The sequence below is a fragment of the Rhincodon typus genome, chromosome 17 (assembly GCF_021869965.1).
Source record: "Rhincodon typus isolate 14 chromosome 17, sRhiTyp1.1, whole genome shotgun sequence".
Lineage (NCBI taxonomy): Eukaryota > Metazoa > Chordata > Chondrichthyes > Orectolobiformes > Rhincodontidae > Rhincodon > Rhincodon typus.
The window spans coordinates 60,087,811-60,112,613 of record NC_063348.1 but is presented as its reverse complement, the minus strand read 5'-3'; the positions used below and the strand labels follow the sequence as shown (position 1 = coordinate 60,112,613).

The 24,803-nt window shown below is 44.0% G+C and overlaps 1 protein-coding gene across 4 annotated transcripts in view; it reads left to right on the top strand.

Annotated features, from left to right (window-relative positions):
- Positions 1-24,803, top strand: part of LOC109915618 (SH3 and multiple ankyrin repeat domains protein 2-like) — a 60,518-nt gene that overhangs the window by 24,362 nt on the left and 11,353 nt on the right. For 2 of the 4 annotated variants that reach the window (XM_048607153.1, XM_048607151.1), the window contains 4 exons: positions 3,550-3,609; positions 3,819-3,949; positions 8,411-8,522; positions 10,109-12,446. In XM_048607153.1, the coding sequence (XP_048463110.1) occupies positions 3,550-3,609; positions 3,819-3,949; positions 8,411-8,522; positions 10,109-12,446 (2,641 nt within the window). The remainder of the gene's footprint in view (positions 1-3,549; positions 3,610-3,818; positions 3,950-8,410; positions 8,523-10,108; positions 12,447-24,803) is intronic. The other 2 variants (XM_048607154.1, XM_048607152.1) reach the window with 1 other exon arrangement.

Genomic DNA, 24,803 nt, shown 5'->3' with positions numbered 1-24,803 from the left:
TGGCCTGCTGTGTTCATCCAGCCCTGCACCTTGTTGTCTCTACATAAATGCAAGTTGTTTTAATCATTATCTTAGATTGAAAATATTAAATATCCAATATTGTTTAGCCATAATGTTCCTGTCTGAATATTCATTTTCCTTAAATTATCTCAGACATTATGGCCCATTCAGCTGATGCAATGGTTGTAGGATCCCTTTGTCTTGGGAAGCATTGTCTTACTAAAGTGTCAGCTCAGTGTAAGATTTCTGCTTGAACTTTGCAATGCTCCCCAGTCAGACATACGCTGTCTCCAACGGCTTCCAAAAGGTCAAGTGCCTACAAGACGTAATTGTGGGTGACTGAGATTTGAAGCTTTTTACATCTTATGGTGCATAAACTGTAGGAACAGAAGTAGGCCATTCAGCCCATCGAGTCCACTGCGATTCAATTAGATCATAATCCTCAACTCCACTTTCCTGCCTTTTCCCCATAACCCTTGATTCCCTTATCGATTAAAAAAAATCTGTCTGTCTCACCCTTGAATATGCTTAACAACCCAGCCTCAACAGCCCTCTATGGTAAAGAATTTCACAGACTCACTCCCCTCTAAGAGAAGAAATTCCTCCTCATCTCTGTCTCAAATGTGCTACTCCTTATTCTGAGATGATACCCTCTGGTCTTAGACTTTCCCACAAGGAAAAACACATTTCTCCTGTCACGTCCCTTAAGAATCTTGTATGTGTCAATGAGAGATCTCATTTTTCTAAGCTCCTGTTGATGCAGGACCAATTTACTCAACCTCTTCTCGAAGAAAATCCCTCCATTTCCCAGATCAGCCAAGTGAACCTTGTCTGCATTGCCTGTAATGACAATATATCTAGCCTTTGATTAAAGGGACCAAAACTGTCCTCAGTTTTCCATGTCTAGTCAGACGAGTACCTTGTATAGATATTTTTTAGTTGCTTAGCTCAATTGGGCTGGTCAACTGGCTAGTGATGCAGAATGATACCAACAGCATGAGTCCAATTCCTGTTCCAGCTGAGGTCACCAGGAATGGCCCAACTTTTCAACCACTCCCTCATCTGAGACATGATGACCCTTATGTTAAACCTCCACCAGTCATCTCTCTCTGAGACAGCAGTCCTCTAGGACTATGGTACTTTTACCTTTTTTACTTTTAGCAAGACCTCCCTACTTTATATTCTATTCCCTTTGAAATAAATCCCAGCATTCCTTTACTCATCCTATTACCCACTGAACCGCTATGCTAACATTTTGTGATTGATGAGCCCTCCCTAAACCCTCTTTGCTGTAGCTTTCTACAATCTTTCATCATTTAAATAATATTCAGCTCCTCTACTCTTCCTGCCATTGTGCATAACCTCATATTTCCCTTTTTTTTTTCCACTCTCATAAGCAGTCTATATCTCTCTGCAGACTCTGTCATCCTCACCACTTGCCTTCCCACCCCATGCCAGGCTAAGCTCACAGGCTTGCAGTGTTAAATCTTACCATCCCAATTCCCTCCAAATATCCTGACTGCTCAGCCAACATTGTACTGTGTCAAGGAAGGTACACTTCCAAGTAAACAGTCCTCAACACAATTAAAATAATCTCCCCTCTGGCAAATTGAATCAATGAATTGACCATCAGTTGGAGTTTCTTGCCGTTTGTTCTTAATATTTGGTCGAAATCTGTTTTAGTTTGTGCTAAAATAACAACTTTCCATTTGCACTTTGTAGCGGGTGAAAACCATGACTCTCTGGTTTAATAGGAAATTAATACTTCAACATTTCAATTGCAAATGAGCACCTTGATGCCTAGAGGTGATGGCACGGGGGTGACACATTGGAGTAAGTGTGTGCATTTGCTAGATAAATCCAACAGGAAGTCACTATTCTCCCTTCATTGTGAAGTGTATCCTCGTGATTGTTTCACTGGCAGCCGTTTTATCTTGTATGCAAGGAACAATACTGATGCACATTCATAGGGTTGTGCCATGACCATCTGACACATCTTTATAAAGCCTTCAATTTTACCTGAAGTGAAGGAGACAGTAAAGGCTCACAGCAGCAGAGTGGAATGGGTGTGTTACAAACCTGCAGCCAGTTTTCTCACCAGACGAGTTTTTATTATCCATTGACTGTCAGTCATGCCAGTGCTTGGACCTAGAGCTGTATTGGTACAAAATACTGAACAGGATTGTGAGTTGAGAGGGGAGTGCAAGGAGGTTTCAGACTGATTTCGACAAGTTGAGTGAGTGAGTAAATACATCGCAGATACAGTACAATGTGGCTAAGTATGAGGTTGTGCACTGTAGTGTGAAAAACAGAGTGTTATTTGAAATGGTGATACATTGGGAAATGTGAAAGTACAAAGGGATCTTGGCATCCTTGTACACCATCAATAAAAGTAGACAGGCAGATGCAGTAAATAACTGGAAATGTAAATGGTACATTGGCCTTCATTGCTGCAGGTATACAGGGCCTAAGTGAGACCACAGCTGGAATATTGCAGCAGTTTTGGTCTCCCTGCTTAAGAAAATATAGACCTGCTATAGAGAGTTCACTCAGCTGATACAGGGGATGGCAGGACTGTCCTATAAGGAGATATTGGTTTGACTGGGCCTCTACTGACTAGAGGTTAGAAATTGGAAGGAGTAGGGGATGGGGCGGGTGGGAGGGGGTGGTTCCAACTGAAGCATATAAAATTCTAACAGTACTGGGCAGACTTAATAAACCTCATAGTTTAAGAATGTTAGAACCAGGAGTATTCTGATCAGAAGTGGCTGCTGTTAAGGTACCAGACATAACTTGTGTTGGACAATAAGTTTGCAACCTTTGGATGGTTGAAGGTGATTTGAAGGGACAGTGTTGTTGACAAGTAAATGGAAAACTCAAAAAATCTCAACTCCGCTATGAATCATCAACACAGTGCTCAGACCAAGTTGTTAATTTTCCAAGTTTTGATCAATACCTGGCTTGAATGGTTTGAGATCCAAATGGTGTAGAAATTGTTGAGGCAAGTGAGGTCTAAATATTTTATTTTATAGATGAGTAATTCTGTTTATTGTATTTTTATTATCTTTAATGTAACTGACTATTTAAGTACAGTTATTATAACACATATTCTTAGATTCTTGATGGAGTAAAAAGCTTCTGTTTGAACAGTGAACTTTTGTGGCTTAATTCCTTTATCACAAATTTGAATTTTCAGATTATTAATAAAAAAGAATAACTACTGGTCACTCCCAAGGTCATAGTACTGAACCTATTTTGCAGTTATGATGTAGATCAATTTAATCTAAAATATTCCATTCAAAACATTAGTGAAGCTGAATGAATATAAACCTCTTTTGTTCAGCAGTTGTTATAGCTCACTGAACAGCTGATTATGTATCAACTCAGATTTAGTTGCAAATGTACTTCAGCGTTATGACGTGACAGTATACTGTTGGAGTTTTCCTGATGCTGTCATTTTTGTTTTTTGTAATTTGTGCTTACGATTAAAACCAAAATGAATAAGTTTTTGTTTTCTGAACCTTACTTTTTATTTCTACCTTACTATAGATCTTGATCCATCACATTTAGAGGGTTTGAAGAGGAGGACTGCTTTTCAAACCACACTAAGTAAAAAAAAATCTCAATGTGTACATGAATTAACAACGCATGTGTCTTGCACAGTCACAACTTTCTGACTGCCCTGAATGTAACTTTGCAGCAAGGTGTCGTGTGCATGAAAATGTTGTTCAGGTTTTGTGTCAAGTTTGCAGAAATCTTTCTTCTATTTTCAACGGACACTGTAAGTTTGAAACAAACTGAGTCCTTGTTCTACACAGACAAACTCGATGAAATTGTGTCAAACTCCAAACAGTCGAGGGCTGCGGAAAATGCAACAGCGGACTCGAGAGTTGCAACTATCAAGCAGCGTCCTTCCAGTCGATGCTTCCCTCCTACAACAGATGCAAATGTGAGTAAACTAATTTCTATAAGTGCATGTTTCTAAGGTACAAAAGGAGGCCATTTAGCCCACTATATCAGTGCCAGGTGAGAAACAGTTATAGAGCCTTTCTCCAGCTGCTGGTCTGTAGCCTTGTATTTCACATTTATATGGAAGCATTTTTAAAGGTGTTTCTTTTAAACATTTGCTTTAAAGCTCCTGCAATATGATTTGGCAATTATTCTCAATCTGACTGCAAGATATAAAAACAAGACAATCTCCTAACCACTGTCAATACAGTATGGAGCTAGGGGAACACAGCAGGCCAGGCAGCATCAGAGGAGCCAGAGTCGATGTTTCGGGTCAGGAATGAAACGCGAGTCTCCTGTTCTTCTGATGTTGCCTTGCCTGCTGTGTTCCTCCAGCTCCTCTCCGTATTGACACTGACTCCAGCATCAACAGTTCTTGCTATCTCCACAGTTTTCTAACTTTTATAGAAGGGCTTCATGTTCCCTGACGGTGGTTTAAATGTTGTGTCACCTCAGAACTGTTTATAACAAAAGTTAACCACCACTTATCTCTATGGCATTACCTCATGCCAGCCAGAAAATCACCTGTTTATTCTTATTCCCCCATTTCTCCTTAGCCAGTCATTCTTTTACTTTGCTAGTGTATTACACTCAAAGCCATGAATTCCTTTTTTGAGTATTAACCTTTCATGTGGTCCCATAATCTTCGAATGCCTTCTGGAATTCTAAAGGCAAGTAATCTTTTTTTTTGTGGTTTTGGTTCCCATGGTTTTACCAAAACACAGTTTTGACTTTACTCCCTATGGTTCCAAACACACATGCCCTGTTAATGTGGCACTTATCTGACTCCCAGCAGCTTGGAGGATGAAATGCACATTGAAACTCAGCATTGCTGGGTACGTTCCTGTTTGTGCAGCTCATTTTCGCGGTTGCCTGCCTCAGTTATGGCTGGAAATGTTCTTAAAAACTGTCCATAGCCTTCCAACTCCAGATGCAAACTCTTGTGCACGAGACAAGAAACATCAAGGAGATATTGTTTTTGCACATTTCCCATCTATTGTGGTGTTTTATATTAATGTTGGGCTTGTATTTTATACTTGCCCAACTGTTCCAAGAATATAACTCAAACATTCACATGGGTTTCTGTGAAAATGTGTTTCAAATAACAGTTTTGAGTTAATCGTTGACGACCTGTACAGTATATCTTCAAGCTCCCCTTTGAACTGACCATTTGTTATTTCTTTAAATAATTCCCAGAAATTGGTCAAAAATGATTTCCCTTTCACAAAACCACGTTGACTCTGTCTGTTCCTGTTAAGATTTTTCTAAGTGTGCCACTGTAACCTCATTAATAATAAACTTCTGCATATGACAAATGTTGAGCTGACTGGCTTATAGTTACCTGCTTTCTGTTCCTTTCCTTTCTTGAATAGCAGAGTCATATTTGCTATTTTCCAATTTCATGAGTCATCGCCAGAATGTAGGGAAATTTAGAAAATCAAATCCAATGCATCTACTATCTCTGCAGCCAATCTTTGGCAAGCATTAATGTGAAAGGACCTTCTCCTGAGGTGCCCTGTTTCACAGTCTTCAGCCAATTCAGTACACTCCAGGTGATATTGAGAAATGGCTGAAGTCAATGGATGCTGCTCACTGACGCTCAGTTTGGGTTCCAGCAGGACCACTTGGCTCCTGACCTCTCCATAACATTGGCAGAAACGTGGTCAAAAGAGCTGAGTTCCGCAGGTGAGGTGAGAGTGACTGCCTGTGATATCAACTCTGCATTTGACTGAGTGTGGCATCAAGGAGCCGTAACAAATATGGAGTCAATGGAAATCGAGAGAAAACTCTCCGTTGGGTTGGAGTTACCATGGCATAAAGGAAGATGGTTGTGGTTGTTGGAGGTCAATCATCTCAGCTCCAGGACATCTCTGCAGGAGTTCCTCAGGGTAGTGTCCTAGGCCCAACCATCTTCAGCTACTTCATCAGTGACCTCCCCTCCATCATTAGGTCAGAAGTGGGGATGTTCGCCGATGATTGTACAATGTTCAGCACCATTCGTCAGCACTCCAGAAGCTTGTCACCAACCAGGCCAAAGCAGCCTGTTTGATTGGTACCACATCCACAAATATCCACTCCCCCACCACTGATGCTCAGTAAACAGTGTGTACTATCTATGAGATGCACTGCTGAAATTCACCAAGGCTCCTTAGATAGCACTTTCCAAACTCTCAACCACTTCCATCCAAAAGGACAACAGCAGCAGATACATGGGAACACCACCACTTGCAGGTTTCCCAATAAACCACTCACCATTCTGAGTTAGAAATATATCCCCCTTCCTTCAGTGTCACTGCGACAGAATTCTCAAATTCCCATCCTAAGGGCATTTTGGGTCTATATATAGCACATGGATTGCAGCGGTTCAAGGAGGTGGCTTACAACCACATTCTCAAGGGCAACTCGGGGGCAGTAACTACTGGCCCTGCCAGAAAAGCCCATATCCATGAACAAGTATTTACTCAAAAAAATCCATCAGGACCTAAGGACTTGTCAGATTTCAGTTCTGATCAGTTTCCCAGTGATAATTCTTAGTAATTATAATTGTTTTAAGTTCCTCCCCCCACCCCTCTTTGCCTCCTCATCCAGTTATTTTTAGGATATTGTTTGCATCATCTATGGTGAAGACAAATGCAGAATATAAGACCATAAGATGTCGGAGCAGAAGTAGGGCATTCGGCCCATCGAGTCTGCTTCACTATTCAATGAGATCATGGCTGATCAGATAGTCTTCAACTTGGTTTCCTGCCTTTACTTCATAATCCTTGATTTCCCTTCACTGATTAAAAACCTATCTCAGCCTTGAATATACTAATGAACCTGCCTTGACAGCCCTCTGTGGTAAAGAATTCCACAGATTCACTATACTCCAACAGAAGAAATTCCTTCTCATTGCTATCTTAAAAAGCCAGCACCTTGTTCTCAGATTATACCCCCTGGTCCTAGACTCTCCCACAAGGGAAAATAACCTCTCCACATCGACCCTGTCAGGTCCCCTTAGAGTCCTGTATCTTTCAATGAGTTTGTACCTCATTCTTCTAAGCTCCAATGAGTACAGACCCAACCTACTCAACCTCTCCTCGTGAGACAGACCCTCCATACCCAGGATCAACCCCTGTGCTGTAGCTTTCTGTAGTCTTTGTCTATTTAAATAATATTCAGCTCCTCTATTATTCCCGCCAAAGTGCAAAACCTCACATTTTCCCATATTATATTCCATCTGCCAAGTTTTTGCCCTTCACTTAAACTTCTGTATCCCTCTGCAGGCTCTTTGTGTCATTCTCACCTCTCACCTTCCCACTATTTTTGTGTAACCTGCAAACTTGGCTATAATACATTCACTTTCTCCATCAAAGTCATCAATATATATTGTGAATAAATTTGGATCCAGCACTGATCCCTGTGGCACTCCAATGGTTACAGGTTGCCATCCTGAAAATGCCCCCTTACCCCAACTCTCTGTCTTCCATCCATTAGCCAATGCACTGGTGCTAATAGACTACCTCCAACACAATGGCCACTTATTAAATCACTTAATGTTTCATACCTTAACAAAGACCTTCTGAAAATCCAAATACATTACATCCACTGCTTTCCCATTATCTACCCTGCTTGTTATCACCTCAAAGAATTCTAGTAAATTTGTCAGACTTGATTTCCCCTTCCTGAAGCCATGCTGATTCTGCTTCAACATAATAATATGTATTTCTAAATGTTCTGCTATGAGATCCTTTCTAATAGACTCTACATTTTCCCAATGACAGTCATTAAGCGAACTGACTTATAGTTATCATTTTTGTTGTCTTCCCTTTTTAAAGGGAAATTAGCAGTTTCTAATCCCCTGGGACATTTTCAGAATCTAAGGATGCTAGGGAGATTACCACCAGTGCATCTAGTATCTCTGTAACTACTTCCCTTAATATCCCAGGGTGCATCCCATCAGGTCCGGGGGTTTATTGGTCTTTAGCTCCATTAGTTTCCCTCACACATTTCTCTAGAAATGGTGATCAGTGGTCTGGAGGCCACTGTGAAGGTCAGTGATCTGTAGCTTTATTTCCCCCCCCCCCCCCCCACTTGACCTGACTGGTCCCAGATAGGCACCAGAGTTGATCAACTGTCACCACTGACACTTTGGGAAAGACAGGAGGGGTGTTGTGGAGAGAACCTCCTCTGGAATGACCCTCTGTCTGCTCCAAATATAAACCTCTCTGTCTGTCATTGTCCCCATCCCCAGGTTAGGGGACAGCCGGTGTGAGTATGTTGGTCAATTAGAACAGTGAGCGGAGTGTCTGCAGCATCGATGGAGCTCAGTAGAGTATTTCATTTCCAAAGTAGCAGCACATGTAAAGAAGTGTTCTTCAGCGCTGAGGTCACTAAACTTGCTTTTTTTTAAAATTTCTAGTCAATCTATGACCGACAGAGTATTGCCGTTCTACCACCTACAGTACCCGGGAGCCACAACAGCCCCTATTTAGAAATACCACGAGGAACTATGCGAAGGCAGAAATCCATAGGTAATGTGATATTTTGATGTTGGTATTAAGCTGAGCAAGATTTTTTGCTTCTATTTTATTTATTGAATGTATTCATGACACGCACATGAGCTTGCAAAGCAATTCTTCGTACAGTTGTACAGGATTTATCAAATAATTATTCCTCTCCACTGAGTCACTTTCCCGGGAGGAAGCTTTTTCTGCTCAATGTATGTGTTGAGAATGCACCTTGCATACGTTTAGCATGGCTGTGATTAGACTAATTTAGTTTAAATGTCCATGTTCACTCTCGAAGGGCTTGACTGCCAACAGTCAATAACCCCTTTTATGGAAATCAAATCTATTTCTGAAATATATGTTTATGTATATATTTCTGCAACAAACTTCAAAGGTATGATTTCTGAGAGCTAATTGATAAAGCTTTTTGCTACTCTCATTAACTCCAGTTTATGTTAAAATTATTTGAAACTTGAGCATTCAAGCACATGGGAGACGTTCCTATCAACGTGTGTTACTGTATGAATGCTTAGCAGCTTAAAATCAATCCCCACAACCTGCCCTCCCCACCCCGACATCCTAATGAATTGGTAAACCATGATAAATACAAGGCCTAATACATCCTTGACAATTCCAGTGAGAAGACACTGATTGGAACACATTAAACATCTGTGCCATGCTCTCATTCACTGATTTCTACCCAATATTGGTAGCAGCTGCAATACATGACAGAGGGAAATGTACATGTTTCTTTCATTTTATTTATCTCATCAAATAGTGTCCAGTGCACTTTACATGTTCAGGATTGAATCTTGAAAATCAGTTTTTTTTTAATTACTGCAACCTGGAACTTTTTCAGATCCATTGCCATGACCTTCCTTGTCATTACTGTTTTATTTTGAGAACACACCATTCCAAAACACCAACTTGGAGCAGGAGCAGGCCATTTCGCCCCTCAAGCCTTCTTCACTTTTCAATAAGGTCATGGCTTATCTGTTTGTGTGCTCAATTCCAATTCCTTTATCTACTTCTGATACCGCTTGACACAGTGCCTGACCAGAATTGATCTACCTGCAATGTAAAAATATTCAATGGCCCCCACTTCCACCACCTTCCGAGCAGTAAATTCCAAAGATACAGAACCCGCTAAAAAAAAACTCCTCATCTCTGTCCTGATAGGGTGATCCCTAATTTTAAAAAGAGCCCCTAATTCTGACCCACAAGAGGAAGCATCCTTAATCACATCCACCTTGTCAAGACCATTCAGGATCTTATACACTTCAATCAAATTACCCCACACTCTTCAAAACTCCAGTGGAAACAAGCCCAGTTTATCCAACCTTTTCCTCATAAGGCAACCCAGCCAATCCAAACATATACAACCCACTGAAGCTGCAGAAACAGTAAATGCTGATGAACAAATGGCTAGAAAATGATACCAGTCTTTACACCCAAATTCTCAATATTTCTACTAGTCACATCACTGTTGGATAGGATCACAAGTATTGTTCTACAATAATCTGTTGCTTGTTTGCTAAAATACATTATTTCCACATTAAGTTTTCATTTATCAAGTTGACCTTCAGTTGGGCCTTTGTGTTTTGCTGCAGGTATGTTAGAAGAAGAGAAACAGTTTTTGGCTCCCCCTTTACTGAAGTTTACCAGGAGTTTGTCGATGCCAGATACTGCTGAGGATATTCCCCCTCCCCCGTCAGTCTCTCCTCCCTCACCCCCTTACAGTGCACCGAAACCTTCCACCCCCCGGGGCTACGGTACAGTAAGGCCCGGTTCAAATCATAATTCGGCGTTGAGAGCTCACAATTCCAATCGACCAGAAAGCACGGGGACAATTGGCACGGACCGACAGAAGAAAGCTATGTACTACAGGCAAGATTCTCAGCAGTATTCCTTGGATTCTGAAGATCAGTACAAGCCCAATGCTGTTTCACACCAGACCTTGAGAAACAGGAGGAGTAACATGCCAGAGAACCCATACTCTGATGTAGGGACCACGACCAACAAAGCTGTCTATGTCCCTGCCAAACCGGCCAGGAGGAAGGGCCAGCTGGTAAAGCAGTCAAAGGTTGAAGACAGCCCAGAGAAAACCTGCTCCATCCCCATTCCCACCATCATCGTCAAAGAGCCATCCACCAGCAGCAGTGGCAAGAGCAGCCAAGGCAGCAGCATGGAAATCGATAGCCAGACCTCGGAACACCAAGGTCACCTTCGGCCTGACGACGGGATCTGTAACCCATTCGCCGCTGCAATTGCTGGAGCGGTGAAAGACCGGGAGAAGAGGATTGAGGCCAAACGCCACTCCCCAGCCTTCCTGTCCACCGATCTGGGGGATGAAGAGGCCGGCCTGTTACCCAGCTCCTGCCTCAGGCAGTCCAAGTCTATCGATGAAGGGATGTTTAATAATGAAGAGCGTTACGGTCACCTCATGGTCCCATCATCAAAAGCTAGTCCCAATTCCACCAGTACAGAGCCAAGCAATCAGAGAGTTCACGGCACCTCCCGGATACTCAACATAGCTTCCAAAAAGGAAGAGATTGAGTGTAACGCAGTGACTACAAAAGGTTACAGTGCGTCAAACATTCCCAATGCTAACAGCAACTACGTCCATCCTGTCACTGGTAAAAAATTGGACTCCAACACCCCTCTGGCCTTAGTGATGGCTGCGAGAGATCGGACGGTGAAAGAGCAGCCCCTACAAAGCACCAGCAAAGCAGAACCCCCCAAGAGTGAGATCTCCAAACCACTCTACATTGACACCAAGCTGAGGTCCAATGTGGAGAGCTCAGCGTCTGGCTCTCGCTCCACCAAACTGAGCCAGTCCTCCTCCACTCTGAGGAAAGAACTCAACCCCAAAGCTGAAGTGGATGGTGGGAAAGAAGAGAAGAAGAAAGTTGCGCTGATGGATGGTCTGGACAGTTCCGAGCACAAAGCACTGGGGCTGCTCATGGTGCACACGGGGCTTGGTGCCAAGCCAGAGGAGACTGGGAACATGGAAAATAAAGACAATTCTCCAGTGACAGTCACCCCAGAGCAGCACAAAGGGACGGAAACAACGAAAGAACCCGCCAAGACCGTCATCACCATCAGTTCCGTTGATGAATCTGCTGTTTTACCGTTCCGTATCCCACCCCCTCCACTCGCCTCAATCGACGTGGATGAAGAGTTCTTATTTTCCGAACCCTTACCTCCTCCGCTGGAGTTTGCCAACAGTTTTGAGAGCTCTGAGGATCCCCCAGCCGTGCCGTCTCTGTCTGATCTGCTCAAACACAACAAAAACGGCTCTTGCGTCCCTTCACCATCACACCAAAGCAATGCCAGCTCCAGGCATTCAGCTGGGAACAAACCCATTGTTCACTCCGATTCTTTGCCCACGGGCTTTGTCCCACCGCGGGAACCTTGTGACAGTGTGGCCGATTCCGGGATCGAGGAGGTAGACAGTCGCAGCAACAGTGACCATCACCTGGAAACGACCAGCACCATTTCCACCGTCTCCAGTATCTCCACTCTGTCGTCAGAGGCTGGTGAGAACCTAGACACTTTCACAGTCTATGCAGATGGGCAGGCCTTTACCATTGACAAGCCTCCCGTTCCTCCCAAGCCCAAAGTTAAGCCCATCATTAACAAAAATAATGCAATTTACAAAGACGCTTTGATAGAAGAAACAATGGATGGGTTGTTCATTCCGCCGCCTGCTCCCCCTCCCCCTCCCAGTGGCATCCCACCTGAAACTCTCAAATCCCCACAGCAGAGGAGCTCGAAGCTCTGGGGTGATGGAGCAGACCCGAAAGTCCCTGCTGTCACCGATGCAAAGGCAAATGTCATTAGTGAATTGAATTCAATTCTGCAGCAAATGAACAAGGAAAAGGTGCCCAAACCGACTGAGGCCTTGGAATCTCCTTCAGGAACAAGAGGAGCAGCTTTTGGAGCAAGGTAACTGCTCAGGATCTCGGGTGTGGAATGCACGGTTGATTTGAATTGGGGAAATTCTTATTGACAAAAAATGTAATCAGTTATTTTTCTTAATGGCAAATGAACATAGCTGTAGATTTCAAGCTTTATCAAGCTTTACAGCAGAATGGGATTAATTGGTGAAAAAAGAGGAACGGTGGGGCATTCAGTGGAACGAGTTGGATTTGATGTTATATTCACCATTATACCAGTAGGTTCACAATATTTATTTAAAACTGGTCAGGCCCCTGTTCAAACAATAGAGCAATTGGAGTTTGATGTAAGCATTAACTTTGCTAATTTGGGAAGGAGCCTTTTCCCATCAACTGAAAATTGCTGTTGTCTACCTTAGCATTCAGTCCAGCTGGTTTATTCTGGTGTTTCTGCTCACTACATCCCAGCCTCCCTAATTCTGATAGCATTTCCTCTCTTCCTAGCTCCCTCATGTAGATGTCTGCTTTCCCTCCAATGCAATTAGACACTGTTCACCTCAATTACTCCATATGGAAGGAGTTGTTTCTGGATTTCACAAGTTTCCAATGTACACTCTGCAGTGGTCAATCCTCCCCATTAGCAACATGAGACTGAAGGTTTCCTGCTAAAATTAGTTCAGTCAGCAGTCAATTTTAGCTGATGGCATCACAGTCTTGCTAATGGAAAGGTTGAAACAACATTTCACAGACTAAGTTAGAGACAAAACAACTGCAGATGCTGGAATCCAAGATAGACAAACAGGAGGCTAGAAGAACAAAGCAAGCCTGGCAGCATCTGAAGGAAAGGAGAAGTCAACATTTCGGGTATTTGCGGATGACACCAAAGTTGGTGGAATTGTGGATTGTGCGGAAGGATGTTGCAGGTTACAGAGGGACATAGATAAGCTGCAGAGCTGGGCTGAGAGGTGGCAAATGGAGTTTAATGCGAAAAAGTGTGAGGTGATTCACTTTGGAAGGAGTAACAGGAATACAGAGTACTGGGCTAATGGTAAGATTCTTGGTAGTGTGGATGAGCAGAGAGATCTCGGTGTCCATGTGCATAGATCACTGAAAGTTGCCACCCAGGTTGATAGCGTTGTTAAGAAGGCGTACGGTATGTTAGGTTTTATTGGTAGAGGGATTGAGTTTCGGAGCCATGAGGTCATGTTGCAGCTGTACAAAACTCTGGTGCGGCCGCACTTGGAGTATTGCGTACAGTTCTGGTCACCGCATTATCGGAAGGATGTGGAAGCATTGGAAAGGGTGCAGAGGAGATTTACCAGGATGTTGCCTGGTATGGAGGGAAGGTCTTATGAGGAAAGGCTGAGGGACTTGAGGCTGTTTTCGTTAGAGAGAAGAAGGTTAAGAGGTGACTTGATAGAGACATACAAGATGATCAGAGGATTAGATAGGGTGGACAGTGGGAGCCTTTTTCCTCGGATGGTGATGGCTAGCATGAGGGGACATAGCTTTAAATTGAGGGGTGATAGATATAGGACAGATGTCAGAGGTAGGTTCTTTACTCAGAGAGTAGTAAGGGCGTGGAATGCCCTGCCTGCAAAAGTAGTAGACTCGCCAACTTTAAGGGCATTTAAATGGTCATTGGATAAACATATGGATGATAATGGAATAGTTTAGGTTAGATGGGCTTCAGATTAGTTTCACAGGTCGGCGCAACATTGAGGGCCGAAGGGCCTGTACTGCGCTGTAATGTTCTATGTTCTATGTTCTATGTTCTATTAATCTTCTTCAGGACTGCTGCCTGATGTGTTCTTCCAGCCTCCTGTTTGTCTACCATTTCACAGAATAAAACCTTTAATGACCTCAGTTTTCAATGAAGTTAAAGCATTTCTCGATCACAACAAAATCCTGTTGATTGAGGTAATAGCAGAACCGATGAACAATCTAGCAATAAGGAAAAACTTAAACAAAGTTTGTCAAAAACAGTTTCGCTTAATACAGTCCTCTCTGTAATTACAGGCCAATTTTCCTAGCCCCTGAAGTTCACATAGCTGATTGCAGACAGTATTTTTCTCATCATAGTTTAACATGTGACAAGAATATTTCAGCCAGCCTTGGTGATTAAGATAAATTCTATGCCAATTACCATAGGAGTTTGACAATATCTGTGAGAATTTACATACATATATTTGTTCATGCCCCCCTTTCCCACTCCATCAGCTTTAGGATTGAGCTGATGTTCTTGCCTTGCTGTTTATTAAGGATGCTTTATTCTTCATGAGTGTGATCAGTAATGTCCTGCAGCTAATATGGCAACTACCCTTCCAATTAGGCCAAACTAAATGAGTGGCTTTCTCCTAGTTCACGTTTACAAAGTTTGTTAGCAATATGTCAGATTGGGGAGTGGAACGCATATTAACATGGATTCAGTCAGTGAATGAATACGATCAGCGCTGTGCTGGGTGGGTTGGGTCTAGTCCAGTGCTGATAGAGTACAGATCGACAGTTAGCTCAGGCTCCTTTGATATGAAGGAAGGGGAATATTGGTCAAATTTTCCAGGGTTGCATACTGCCAATGCCCCAGATTGGAAGCAAAGGAATGGCCTTCAGCCAATCACCTCACTTCACAGAACAAACCTTTTCCATTCAACATAGAACATAGAACAGAACAGCACAATACAGGCCCTTCAGCCCACAATGTTGTACCAACCTATTATCCTACGAAGATCAATCTACCCTGCATACCCTACACTTTACTATCTTCCATGTGTCTATCCAAGAGTCGCTTTGAAGTCTCTAAAGTATCTGACTCCACTACCACTGCCGGCAGCGCATTCCACACACCCACCACTCTCTGTGTGAAGACCCGACCTCTGACATCTCCCCTATACCTTCCTCCAATCACCTTCCAAATCTTGAGCAAAGGCTTCACTCCATTCCTGAACACCTGAATAAAACACTACCTTGTTCTGTCATTCCATTGGGGGACATTCCATAGGGCGCTCAACATTTTTATTTCATTAGTCAGTTGTGAAGAGGACATGAGCCTATAAAGGGATACAGAGGTGAAGTGACTGGGCAAAGATCTGACAAATGGAGTGCAATGTGGAAAAGTGTGAAATTGTCCATTTTGTCAGAATAAAAAAGAAGCACATGAGCGAAATGGTGTGAGGTTGCAGAGCTCTGAGATGCAGAGGTATCTGGGTATCATGGTGCATGAATCACAGAAGGTCAGTGTGCAGCAAGTAATAAGGATAGCTAACGGAATGTGATGGTTTATTGTGAGGGGAAGTTGCTGCAAGAGTAGGAAGGTTATGCTTCAGTTGTACAGGGCTTTGGTGAGGCTACAGCTGGAGTACTGTCAAAATACTGGTCACTGTGCTTGCAGAAGGATGTTAATGCATTCCAAGCAGTTCAAAGAAGCTTTACTGACTAATACCTGAAATGAGCATGGTTTTTTCTTCATTCATGTGATGTGGGCATCACTGACTAGGCCAGTATTTATTGCCCGTCCTAGTTGCTCTTGAGAAGGTGGGGGTGAGCTGCTTTCTTGAACCGCTGCAGTCCATGTGCTGTAAATAGACCTACAATGCCCTTAGGGAGGGAATTGACCCGGTGACAATGATGGAACAGCAATATATTTCCAAATCAGGATGGTGAGTGATTTGGAGGGGAACTTGGAGGAGATAGTGTTCCCATCTTTCTGCTGCCCTTGTCCTTCTAGATGCAAGTGGTCATGGGTTTGGAAAGTGCTGCCTGAGGATCTTTGGTGAATTTATGTGGTGCATCTTGTAGATAATACACACTGCTGCTACTGAGCGTAGGTGGTGGAGGGAGTGGATGTTTGTGGATATGGTGCCAATCAAGCAGCTGCTTTGTCCTGGATGATGTTGAGCTTCTTGAGTGTTGTTGGGGCTGTACCCATCCAGGCAAGTGGGGAGTATTCCATCACATTCCTGACTTGTGCCTTGTAAATGGTGGACAGGCTTTGAGGGGACACAAGGTGAGTTACTTGCTGCAGTATTTCTCGCCTCTAACCTGCTGTTGTAGCCACTGTGTTTATGTGGTGAGTCCAGTTAAGCCTCTGCTCATTGGTAACTCCCAGGATGTTGATAGTTGGGGATTAAGTGATGGTAACACCATAGAATGTCCAGGGACAGTGGTTAGGTTGTCTCTTATCGGTGATGGTCATAGCCTGGCATTTGCGTGGCACAAATGCTACTTGCCACTTGTCAGCCCAAGCCTGGATACTGTCCAGACCTTGTTCTATTTGAACATTGTACAATCATCAGCGAACATCCCCACTTCTGACCATATGATGGAGAGAAGGTTGTCGATGAAGCAGCTGAAGTTTAATGTTTGGGCCTAGGATACTACCCTGAGGAACTCCTGTAGAGTTGTCCTGGAGCTGAGATGACTGACCTCTAACAACCGCGACCACTTCCTATGTGCCAGGTATGGCTCCAACCACCAGAGAGTTTGCCCTCTGATACCCATTGCTTCCAGTTTTGCCAGGGCTCCTTGATGCCACACTTAGTCAAATACAGCCTTGATATCAAGGGCTGTCACTCTCACCTCACCTCTGGAATTCAGCTGTTTTATCCATGTTTGAGCCAAGGCTGTAATGAGATCAGGAGCTGAGTGGTCCTGGCGGAACCCAAACTGGGCGTCACTGAGCAGGTTATTGCTGAGCAGGTGCTGCTTGATAGCGCTGTTACTGACACCTTCCATCACTTTACCGATGATCAAGAGGAGACTAATTTTTTTTATTCATTCACGGGATGAGGGCATCTCTGACCAGACAGCATTTATTGCCCATCCCTAATTTCCCAGAGGGCAGTTTATAGTGAACCACATTGCTGTGGCTCTGGAATCACATGGTAAGGATGGCAGTTTCCTTCCCTAAAGGACATTAATGAACGAGATGGATTTTTACAACAATCGACAATGGATTCCCGATCATCATTAGATTCTTAATTCCAGATGTTGTTATTGAATTCAAATTCCACGATCTGCCCTGGTGGGATTCGAACCTGGGTCCCCAGAACATTACCTGGGTCTCTGGATTAACAGTCCAGCGATAATACCACTAGGCAATTGCTTCCCCATAATGATGGGGCAGTAATTGGCCAGGTTAGATTTGTCCTGCTTTTTGTGTACAGGACATACCTGGGCAATTTTCCACATTTTGCTAAATGCCGTTGTTGTAACTGTATTGGAACAACTTGACTAGGGGAGTGGCAAGTTCTGGAGGAGAAGTCTTCAGTACTATTGCTGGAATGCTGTCAGGGCCTGTAGCCTTTGCAGTATCCAGTGTCTCCAACCATTTCTTGATATCACGTGGAGTGAATCGAATTGGCTAAAGACTGGTATCTGTAATGCTGGGGACCACTGGAGGAGGCCGAGATGGATCATCCACTCGGCACTTCTGGCTGAAGATTGCTGCGAATGCTTCAGCCTTATCTTTTGCGCTAATTGTTGAGCTCTTCCATCATTGAAGCTGGGTGAGTGGTTTAAATGTCCACCACCACATGGATGTGGCAGGACTGCAGAGCTTAGATCTGATCTGTTGGTTGTGGGATCGCTTAGCTCTGTCTGTCACTTGCTGCTTTCACTGTTTGGCATGTAAATAGTCCTGTTTGGTGGCTTCACCAGGTTGACACCTCATTTTCAGGTATTCCTGGTGCTGCTCCTGGCATACCCTCCTGCACTCTCCATTGAACCAGGGTTGATCCCCTGGCTTGATGGTAATGGTTGAGTGGGGGATACGCCGGGCCATGAGGTTACAGATTGTGCTGGACCACAGTTCTGCTGCTGTTGATGACCCACAGCGCCTCATGGATGCCCAGTCTTGAGCTGGTAGATCTGTTTGAGGCCCATCCCATTTAGCACAACATGATGGAGGTTATTCTCAACGTGAAGGCAGGACTTCATCTCCACACAGAATGTGCGGTGGTCGCTGTTACCGATGATGTCATGACAGATGTATCTGCAGCTGGCAGATTGGTAAGGATGGGGTCAAGTATGTTTTTCCCTCTTGTTGGTTCCCTCACTGCCTGCTGCAGACCCGGTCTAGCATCTAAGTCCTAATTCTGTGCCCTTACCATCCTCAGTGCATCCTCTAAGTGTTGTTCAACATGGAGGAGGGCAGACTAATCAGCTGAGGGAGGACGGTATGTGGTAATCAGCAGGAGGTTTCCTTGCCCATGTTTAACCTGAAGCCATGAGACTTCATGGGGTCCGGAGTCAATGCTGAGGACTCCCAGAGCAACTCCCTCCCGATTGTATACCACTGTGCCACCCCCTCTGCTGGGTCTGTCCTGCCGGTGGGACAGGACATACCCAGGGATGGTGATGGCGGTGTCTGGGACATTGTCTGTAAGGTATGATTCTGTGAGTATGACTATGTCAGGCCGTTGCTTGACTAGTCTGTGAGACAGCTCTCCCAATTTTGGCACTAACCCCCAGATGTTAGTGAGGAGGACTTTGCATGGTCGACAGGACAGTTTCTGCTGTTGTCTTTTCCAGTACCTAGGTTGAAGCCAGGTGATCCATCCAGTTTCATTTCTTTGTTGAGATTTTGTAGAGATTGATACAAGCACATTGCTGTGAGTCTGGAGTCACATGTTGACCAGACCAGATGAGCACAGCAGATTTCTTTCTCTGAAGGAATGGCATTAAATGACACCATTAGTACAATGAGCTTGATATTCCAGGTCTGTTGATTAAATTTAAATTTTACCAGTGTCCATGGTGGGAATCGACCCCATGACCCCAGAACATTAGCCTGGGCCTTTTGATTACTCATCCAGTGACATTACCCAACTGTCTCCCCATGAATCGACAAGAGCACCTGCTGCTCATTGTGATGAGATATTCTCGCTCTTTTGTTAAGACAGTAAGGGACTTGTAGTCTGCATCCAGTTTTGCAGAAGCAAATAAATGGTGGCATCACTTCCCTTTACTGTTCCCAGTAAGGGCTGACAAAAGATTTTATATGGAAAGTGTAGTGATTGGAATGAGGTCAGCGAGCTGGACCTCATTGAGTATGAGTTCCCTGATTGGGGCTGTTAACCTGGTCCAATCAGGGAGCTCTGGCTGACAGATAAGAACAGGAGGGTCAGAGGTTCTGTTCACTCTGAGAGCTGGCCCTGAGGGAGCTGGATCAGTGTGAAGGACTCTCCACATGTAAATAAAGAGTGACTTGGTGATGGGATACCAGTGGAGTTATTTCAAAGAGTCGTACCAGGTGGTCTGAGATGCAGAGACAACAAGGTGCAGGGCTGGATGAACACAGCAGGCCAAGCAGCATCATAGGAGCAGATGCATTTGTTTTAATGCGAGAAGTGTAGTAGGTAAGGCAGATGAACTGAGGGTTTGGATTAGTACCTGGGAGTATGATGTTATTGCTATTACTGAGACTTGGTTGAGGGAAGGACAAGATTGGCAACTAAATATCCCAGGTTATAGATGCTTCGGGCGGGATAGAGAGGGAGGTAAAAGGGGTGGAGGAGTTGCATTACTGGTCAAAGAGGATATCACAGCTGTGCTGAAGGAGGGCACTATGGAGGACTCGAACAGTGAGGTAATATGGGCAGAGCTCAGAAATAGGAAGGGTGTGGTACAAATGTTGGGGCTGTGCTACAGGCCTCCCAACAGCGAGCGTGAGATAGAGGTACGAATATGTAGACAGATTATGGAAAGATGTAGGAGCAACAGGGTGGTGGTGATGGGAGATTTTAATTTTCACAACATAGACTGGGATTCACTTAGTGTTAGGGGTTTAGATGGGGCAGAATTTGTAAGGAGCATTCAGGACGGTTTTCTAGAACAGTATGTAAATAGCCCAACTCGGGAAAGGGCCATTCTGGACCTGGTGTTGGGGAATGACCCTGGCCAAGTGGTTAGAGTTTTAGTAGGGGATTATTTTGGGAATAGAGATCACAATTCCCTAAGTTTTAGAATACTGATGGACAAAGACGAGAATGGTCCTAAAGGAAGAATGCTGAATTGGGGGAAGGCCAACGATAGAAAAATTCGACAGGAGCTGAGGAATGTGGATTGGGAACAGCTGTTTGAGGGTAAATCCGTATTTGATATGTGGGAGGCTTTTAAAGAGAGGTTTATTAGACTGCAGGACAGACGTGTCCCTGTGAAAATGAGGGAAAGAAAGGGCAAGATTCGGGAACCACGGATGATAGATGAAATTGTGACACTAGCAAAGAGGAAAAAGGAAGCATACATAAGGTCTAGGCAACTTATGATGAAAACAGATGAAGCTTTGGAAGAATATCGGGAAAGTAGGACCAATCTGAAATGAGGAATTAAGAGGGCTAAAAGGGGTCATGAAATATCTTTAGCAAACAGGGTTAGGGAAAAATCCCAAAGCCTTTTATTCGTACATAAGGAGCAAGAGGGTAACTAGAGAAAGGGTTGACCCACTCAAGGACAAAGGAGAGAAGTTATGCAAGGAGTCAGAGAAAATGAGTGAGATTCTTAATGAGTACTTTGTATCGGTATTCACTGAGGAGAGGGACATGACGGATGTTGAGGTTAGGGATAGATGTTTGATTACTCTAGGTCAAGTCAGCATAAGGAGGGGGGAAGTGTTGAGTATTCTAAAAGGCATTAGGATGGACAAGTCCCCAGGTCTGGATGGGATCTATCCCAGCTTACTGAGGGAAATGAGAGAGGAAATAGCTAGGGCCTTAACAGATATCTTTGCAGCATCCTTGAGCACGGGTGAGGTCCCAGAGGACTGTAGAATTGCTAATGTTGTCCCCTTGTTTAAGAAGGGTAGCAAGGATAATCCAGGTAATTATAGACCGGTGAGCCTGATGTCAGTGATGGGGAAGCTGCTGGAGAAGAGACTGAGGGATAGGATCTATTTACATTTGGAAGAAAATGGGCTTATTAGTGATAGGCAGCATGGTTTTGCGCAAGGAAGGTCATGTCTTACCAACTTGATAGAATTCTTTGAGGAAGTGACAAAGTTGGTAGATGAGGGAAGGGCTGTAGATGTCATATACATGGACTTCAGTAAGGCGTTTGATAAGGTTCCCCATGGTAGGCTGATGGAGAAAGTGAAGTCGCATGGGGTCCAGGATATACTAGCTAGATGGATAGAGAACTGGCTGGGCAACAGGAGACAGAGTTGTAGTGGAAGGGAGTTTCTCAAAATGGAGAACTGTGACCAGTGGTGTTCCACAGGGATCCGTTTTGGGACCACTGTTGTTTGTGATATACATAAATGATCTGGAGGAAGGTATAGATGGACTGATTAGCAAGTTTGCAGATGTCACTAAGATTGGTGGAGTAGCAGATAGGGGACTGTCGGAGAATGCAGCAGAATATAGATAGATTGGGGAGTTGGGCGGAGGAATGGCAGATGGAGTTCAATCCAGGCAAATGTGAGGTGATGTATTTTGAAGATCCAATTCAAGAGCGAACTGTATGGTAAATGGAAAAGCCCTGGGGAAAATTGATGCACAGAGAGATCTGGGTGTTCAGGTCCATTGTAACCTGAAGGTGGCAACGCAGGTTGATAGTGGTCAAGAAGGCATAAGGCATGCTTTCATTCATCGGACGGGGTATTGAGTACAAGAATTGGCAGGTCATGTTGCAGTTGTATAGGACTTTGGTTCAACCACATTTGGAATACTGCGTACAGTTCTGGTCGCCACATTACCAAAAGAATGTGGATGCTTTGGAGAGGGTGCAGAGGAGGTTCTCCAGGATGTTGCCTGGTATGGAGGGTGCTAGCTATAAAGAGAGGTTGAGTAGATTAGCATTATTTACATTAGAAAAATGGGCGTTGAGGGGGGACTTGATTGAGGTCTACAAAATCATGAGAGGTATAGACAGGGTGGATAGCAAGAAGCTTTTTCCCAGAGTGGGGGACTCAATTACTCGGGGTCACGATTTCAAGGTGAGAGGGGAAAAGTTTAAGGGCGATGTGCGTGGAAAGTTCTTTATGCAAAGGGTGGTGGGTGCCTGGAACGCGTTGCCGGCGGAGGTGGTAGAGGCGGGCACGATAGCGTCATTTAAGATGTATCTAGACAGATACATGAATGGGCAGGGAGCAGAGGGATACAGATCCTTGGAAAATAGCCGACAGGTTTAGATAGAGGATCTGGATCGTTGCAGGCTTGGAGGGCCGAAGGGTTCCTGTGCTGTAATTTTCTTTGTTCCTTTTTCACTATCCCCCTTTTCCCCTACATCTTGATGTTTCCACCTGGATCTCCATTATCCACCCACTCCTTGCAAAAACCAAACACTGTTAAATGACTTTAAACAGAGTTTCTGGTGACCTCCTGGGTCGGGTAGATTTCAACAATTCTTTGAGCATTCCTGAAGAAGGGAAAATAGTTTTCTTTACACTTTTACCAACATGTCCTCCCTCAATATACCTCACCAAGTCAGCTAAATAACTGGTCAGTCATGGATAGTTTACTAATTTGAGATCTTGCAGAGCATAATTTTCCAATGTAACAACAATCGCCATATTGCAGATTATCACAGAATGATCCACCACAGAAAGAGGCAATTCAACTCATCTTTCCCAAGCGGGTCTGTGACAGCGTTGTCTAATTGTTCCCAGTTCCCTGTTCTTGTCTACTACTCTGTAATTTCCCCCCGTTCTACTCTATCTAAACCTCTGTTGAATATCACAATTAAATTTCTGGTCATCTTCCTTTCAAGTAATGCATTCCAGATCCCAGCAACTCACTGCATTAAAATAAACCTTGTTGTTGCGTCTGGCTCTTAGAACAATTATCCTGAATCTATGTCCTTCAGTTCTCAACTCCTCTCTCAATCAAACCATTTGTAATGTTGAACATGTCTCTGAAATCTCCTCTTGTGCATGAAGGAGAACAGCGACTATGTCCGCAGATTCAGTAACTGAAGGTGGGATGAGTGCTGATGATTGTGAGTCCCCTGATAATTGAGACAATCTGTGGCTACAGTGAGACCGGGACAGAGTTCAGGCTCGAGGTGATACTGGGCAATGCCATCTTCAACAGGTGAGGATTGAACCATCTTCCTATGGCATTCAGCGGCATTACCATCACTAACTGAGACGCTCACTATCAACCTCCTGTGGGTTACCACTGACTAGAAGTTTAACTGGGCCAGACACACAAACAGTGAAGACTCGTCAGTGATGGCTTTTCCAGCAGTGTGATGGAATACTCCCCACTTGCCTGGATGGGTGCAGCCTCAAGAAGTTGGACACCATCCAGGACAAAGCAGCCGCTTGATTGGCATCACACCCACAAACATCCACTCCCTCCACCACCGACGCTCAGTAACAGCAGTGTGTACTATCTACAAGATGCACTGCAGAAATTCACCAAAGATCCTCACACAGCACCTTCCAAACCCACGCCCACTTCCATCTAGAAGGACAAGGGAAGCACATACATTGGAACACACCACCTCCAAGTTCCCTTCCAATACACTCAACATCCTGACTTGGAAATATATCGCCGTTCCTTCACTGTCGCTGGGTCAAAATCCTGGAATTCCCTCCCTAGGAGAATTGTGGGTCTACCTACAGCAGGAGGACTGCAGCAGTTCAAGAAGGCAGCTCACCACAACCAAGCAGAGAAAGCATTGTCTGAATAATGCTGGTCTTTGTCTTAAGTATGTGGAAGAGAAAAAGCATTTGCAAATTTATTGAAGCTAATGCCATCACTTCAATGATTTGTATTTTTTTTAAAGTCAACTGGCAACAGACTACAGTACTCAGGCAGTACAGAGAGTGGGGTTGGGACAATTTCAGATGTTCCAGTGTACATATTCTTCATTTTCTGAAGAAGGGTCTAGGCCCGAAACGTCAGCTTTCCTGCTTCTCTGATGCTGCTTGGCCTGCTGTGTTCATCCAGCTCTACACCTTGTTATCTCTTACTGCATATTTATTTGGTTTTGTAGAGATGTCAAGGATGCTGACTACAGAATCAGCAGTTGCTTAGCAACTAATGGTCTGGGTAACCATTAATCAAATGAACGATGTTGGCCAGAAGAACATGGGGCAAAACAGGTGATTGTTAAGTACAGGCAAAGACACTTCCAATACATTCCATTATGTGGTGTTTCCCATTTCATTGTTAAAATTATATTTGCTCTCAGGGTTGATATTTGCAGCAGATCCTTGTGTTCAAGGTGTGTAACCCTCATCTCCAAATTGCAAATTGCCACTCTGTTCTGTGCTTTTATATTAACAGCGTTCCCAGCAGCAGGGATCAATTGGCATGACTTTTAAAAATTTTAAAATGAATTTTAGTGATAATTCCACTGCTAATGATCATGAAACCATTTATGTTTTACCCCCAATACCATAGCTATCGTGGTGATACAATGTGCAGAAGTGTGGTCGTTTTGATTATCTCCTGCATTTGAAGAG